The sequence below is a fragment of the Sphaeroforma arctica genome (assembly GCF_001186125.1).
Source record: "Sphaeroforma arctica JP610 unplaced genomic scaffold supercont1.2643, whole genome shotgun sequence".
NCBI classification, from domain to species: domain Eukaryota; class Ichthyosporea; order Ichthyophonida; genus Sphaeroforma; species Sphaeroforma arctica.
Window position 1 is genome coordinate 1 of NW_014037915.1, and position 5,427 is coordinate 5,427.

The 5,427-nt window shown below is 44.1% G+C and overlaps 1 protein-coding gene across 1 annotated transcript; it reads left to right on the forward strand.

Moving 5' to 3' along the window:
• Positions 1-511: 511 nt before the first annotated feature.
• On the forward strand, positions 512-5,085 carry SARC_12842 (hypothetical protein; the record flags this gene model as incomplete). The annotated part of the gene is made up of 10 exons (XM_014293044.1): positions 512-613; positions 872-1,008; positions 1,357-1,467; positions 1,936-2,142; positions 2,550-2,695; positions 3,051-3,189; positions 3,495-3,638; positions 3,887-4,072; positions 4,336-4,518; positions 4,926-5,085. Coding segments are annotated over 10 exons (1,515 nt in total), but the record flags the coding sequence as incomplete, so codon positions are not given.
• Positions 5,086-5,427: the final 342 nt, after the last annotated feature.

The window sequence follows — 5,427 nt, forward strand, 5'->3', positions numbered from 1 at the left end:
CGACACACACGACACACACACACACACACACACTACACACACACACAACACACACACACACACAACAACACACACACACACACACACACACACACACACACACACACANACACACACACATACACACACACACACACATATATATATATATACATATATTTATATATATATATATATTAATGGTATCTATTGTATACTAGAAGCTGCATTTTTATTGGCTTCGAACTGCACAGTAAATGGTCTAGTTCTATTCACATACCATGTTTTTCTTGATGTACTCACCTGCTAGTCCGCGGATTTACCTTGGTTTTATTTTGCCTCATGTCAAATTTATCCGGGGCCGCTCCTTCTAAGTCTATCGACAGTCGTAGTACGGATACGGTCGTACAGGACTCTTTGCTGATCAAGACTTGTTCTGGCATTTTATTCTTAGAAGTATTGAACGCTGTATCGTGTTTTCAGCCCATGTTTTCTGGGAGTTAACAATGTATCATTTCTTCATTTCTAATATAGACCATATCGCTACACACGTATCTTTTCGACTACGAGTTCAACGAGTCGATTTTGGCGTTCACCGAGACGCAAATCATCTTCTTCGCCGGCTTGAAGAAATGTATGTAGGTCTTCTTTTCCATTTCCAAGCCGGCTTTTGTGCAGTTTTTCGAAATGCATGGTGTATGTCCGGGTTCACTGCTTCTGTCTGCATGCACTTCGCTCACCGCGCTGCTATTGTTTTCTTCCTTAACTGTCACTGCTATGTTTAGACTTTTCTTTCCTTGTTTCTGTGATTTTTAATACCTGGAAGTGTCTTATTCTCGTTTGATGGCACACTGCTTACTACATACACACCTACCCTGAATTTGCTCATAAGTGGCGTACTTCAAACAACTGGAGTTGAAGCCTGAGGACAGGAAGGAGGGGAGACCAGAATTAGTCTTCATCGAGAAGCAACGGAATGGCTTAGAAGGACAATTCCAAGAACTTTGGACTCATTTCCGGACCAGTAAGGTATGGGTATATATTGCTCTTTCCAGTGGTTTTGGCTTATGGCGCCTACAACGAGCGCCGGTATATATCAGTCAAAGCAAAGAACGAATTACTACCATACATTGGTTTACATACTGGGAAGTCAGGATATATATATTGCAAGCGAAATGCCGTTAGAATTAACAGCTGGTACTTAAATACCTCTCGTCATAGCAAATCAAAAAGTTAGTTTCTCCTATGATATGAAGTTTCGCATTCACACAGAACTTCTGCAGATAAACGAGACGAGCCTTGACAAGCTTCAGTTGATTTCAAGTAGTTATAATAGTGCACTCACAGTTAAAATTTCACATCTTCACTATACACAAGGAGGGCAAATCTCTTGGGTATATAAAGAAGGATACTTGGGATGGAAAGTTCTATCAGACATGGCTAGACTTCATCGAGACGAAGAAGGGGAAAGATGACGATATGGAGCTGGTATGTGTGCTTCGCACTTCCAATATAGAACCGCTCTTCAGCGAGGACGATGACTAAAGTTCGACAGATTTTGCTTTTTCACTGGTTAGACATCGCCTCTCATATGCCAATAGTGTGATCGAACACTTCACGCGCGGTTTAATAGGAGCAGTTCGTCCGCGATGTATTTTTTTGTATAAACGGATTGCCAAAATGTACCAATCACAATATATGAAATATTTTAGTGCCGTCCGTTGAGTGCTGAAGTTTGAAGAGGAGTGCGTTATACTGAGTTGGTAAAAGCGCCATCCCCGTGTTTCTGACACCACTTGATCCTGGTCTCGGCTGTCACACCCACCTCTGTGCGATGAGACAAGGAGGAGAGCTATGCGAGACGTACAAACTAATCAAATACATGAGCGTGCCGACGTCTATAATAGCAACACCATAAGAGAGTAGTCGTTCACGTGTTGAGTTTCGTTCTTGCAGGTGGACGTTTCCTCATATATTGGCCGAGTCCTGGCCGTCAAAGATGGAGACGAACAAATCACCATCAAACGCGCGTGTGCATTCAGTGCTACAATCATGGACAAGTTCTTCCGGGGAAAGTTGGAGGACATTATTGAGAACGAAGTGAAGCGTAAACACAGCGAGCTTAGCGACGATATTGAGAAAGCCATCACCGATCCGGCCAAGGTAAAGTTCGAAGGCGGTATGCATACTATGTCGTTATGCACAATTTGCATGTATTGGAATGTGTTCGATTAACATTAAGTATTTTAGCTCGTATGGAACTTGCCGGTGAGAATAGTGCAATCATTTGCTTGTTTGCTAGATAGTCTGTCACTCTCTGTCTTACGCCACTGTATTTCGTATCGTCGGACATTTTTATGAACGCATTATGTGCCTTAGGCTCGAGGCTAGTCACTGAGACTGTGTGTCGACTATCTACCTTCAGTGGTGTTTTATCGATGGCGTGCCATTTTGAACTACCAAGAGCAAGGCTGGTAGATGGGCCAGTCAGACATATGGAGTCACACCATCCATCTACTCTTCTTCCCACTTTAACCACTTGCCACCAACACCCCAATCGCCATTTACAGGTCAATATGAAGCTGAACGCTGATCTGCTGGAAATCTGCTACTTCCCGATCGTCCAAAGTGGCGGTAAATACGATCTCAAGATATCAGCAGCATCGAACGACGACATACTGCAGCCCGATATCGTGATTGCCAGTTTAGGAACACGGTAATGTAACACAGTTGCCTGCGTATAAATGTAGCACGTACAGCAGTGTATGATTTTATATCACGTTTCAGATGAGGATGACATGCGTTTCAATCGCTGCGCTCGGTTGCTGGCTTGTTATTTGTTATGCCTGTTTGTGCCCAACACAATCTACAATGCTAGACCGTCACTGTTCAACCATACTTTTGATTCAATTCTTCATAAGACTTAACCTACAAACTCCATGTTCCTCCGTGGGGGTTTGAACTTGGTTTGCTCGATGTAGTACCTTTGTTGTTACTCGTAGATTTGTTCTTTCACCTTCTAACACTCCTTTCTCTTCCTTCTACCAATCCTGTCCCTGGCGTACAAACAGGTACAAATCATACTGTAGCAATATCGCTCGTACATATATGATTAATCCGACCCCGGATCAGACTGAGGCCTACAAGTTGATTGTGAAGCTTCGTGGTATGGTCATCGCTAAGTTTCTACCAGGGGTGGAGCTGAGTGCGGTAAGTATATCGACGTCATTTTACTCACTTTATATCTATTATAGAGTGCAGGATGTTACAGTAAGTTTCCACACTTCATCTCTGGCGCAAGAGCGCCTGTCTTGCGCCTGTATCTGTGGCGCTTCATTCGTATCTGGGCGCAGATATCGGTTTTTCTTCTGACTTATACCTACACCGAGTGAGGAGATGCAGCGGCTTTGCGTATTCGGTAATCATAGTTTCTGGGATCGATTGTACTTTCTTGTTCTGCGTTATGCTCGACAGCTTCACTAACTCGGACTACCCACCCACTCCCTGCAAACCAGTTGTACACTCTATGTACCGACTACCTCGAGGCAAATAAGCCTGAATGGAGGGGCTACTTTGTAAAGAACATAGGGTTTGGCATCGGTATCGAATTCCGCGACTCTGACACTGTCATCAACGCCAAAAGCCACTACAAAGCACTGGTATGTGCAAGATGTGTAGCTAGCTTTTTTCTTTTCTTTTCTTTTTTTCGCTGTCTTAAGCTTCAATCATCCACCTCATCTGATGGAAATCTTCTATAGTTCAGTTACATTCATTTCGCAGATTCGCTTTCACTGATGTGTGCGGGAACCGTTGTGGTGACGATCACAATCACCCATAATACACACGTCCTTTCAAAGTCTAAAAAGCCTTGCTTAATCTACATCTTTGCTATATCGGGGCACACCAGAATGGGATGACGTTCAATCTCAGCATAGGCCTCCAGGGAATACCCATCGCCGGCGGAAAAGGAAAGGGCAAAGTATTTGCGGTGTCTGTAGCGGACACTGTGCTCATACAGCAGGGCGAGATCACCGTACTTACCGACCGTTGCGCTCTCAAGTACAACGATATTGTCTACTCACTAGAAGATGAGGTACGTGATGGTGTGAGCATATGTATACTAAGTTCACACTCCTTGTTCATGTGGTGTCGATAGTCAATCAGGGTTCTGGCCTGATTTGTGGTTGCGAGAAATGATGCACCTTTCGGCGATCGTCTACCTCTAAAAGCAGCACTGCTGTGACCATTCCAGTGCTGAGATCTATGTAGAAGTGTGTTCTGAAATACGGTAGAGTTTGGCATGCAATGGGAAGGTTTCAATCCACGGGTTATATTGAAATCATTGGTATCAAACAGGAAGACAAGGAGTCGACAAAGAAGAAGAGTTCAAGATCACACACAACGTCAGCGGGCGACTACGAAGCACCAGTGGGCAGACAGACGCGCAGCAACGTACTCAATTCACGCACACGCGGAGAGGATAAGAAGAAGCTCTCAGACGACGCCGGTATAAGGCAAAAGCAGGCTGAGTTATTACAGGTATGCGTATGCGGGATTGGACGACAAAAGTATCGTTTGTGTTTGTTGGGTTTAGCGTACGCTGACGGATTGATAACGAGTGCATATATCAGCAGAAGCGTAGACTGGATACAGTTTGAAGCTATTTACACTTCAGATGTATTGGGTTGAGTATGTTATAAATTGCAATATCGGGTTCGGCGTGCAGGCGTCGAAAACACACATCACACTCGATACCAGATTGCATCAATCAGCCACTTCCGTCAGTGGTATCTGCTCATATGGACAGTCTCGGGTAACAATGAAATATACCTGCGGGGGAGGTGATGTTGCGATAGGTTCGCAGTTTGTCAGGTACACTCATGTGTGGTACATGGTGGTAGCTTTGAGCTCTAAGTCCTGCACATTATCTGATTGATCTGTTACAGATCATCAACGCGAATGCTCGGCGGAGGATTCTGGAAGGCCAAGATGATGAATCTGAGAAGCGACTAGACATCCGACAGTACACGGCCTATAACAGGCTAAGCGAGATCCCCCTCAACAAGAGCGCACTCAGTCAGCAACGCATCTACGTCGATCACAAGGTATATCATGTTTCATTATCTGTGTATATCAAAGGTCTTCCGTCGATTTGTGTGCGGATGCAGATAATATGGCCAGACCTCCAATGTAAGCACGAGGCGTGCTTGGTAGACGCGCGTAGGTGGACAACAGTATATATATATATATATAAACATACATAAATATATATACATGCATACAAACATGCATACACACACAAACACATACATGCATGCAAACATGCATACACACACACACAAACACACGCACACACACACACACACACAGACACACACACACAGACATACACACACAGACACACAGACACACACACTCACTCTCTCTCACAAACACATGTTTATATAT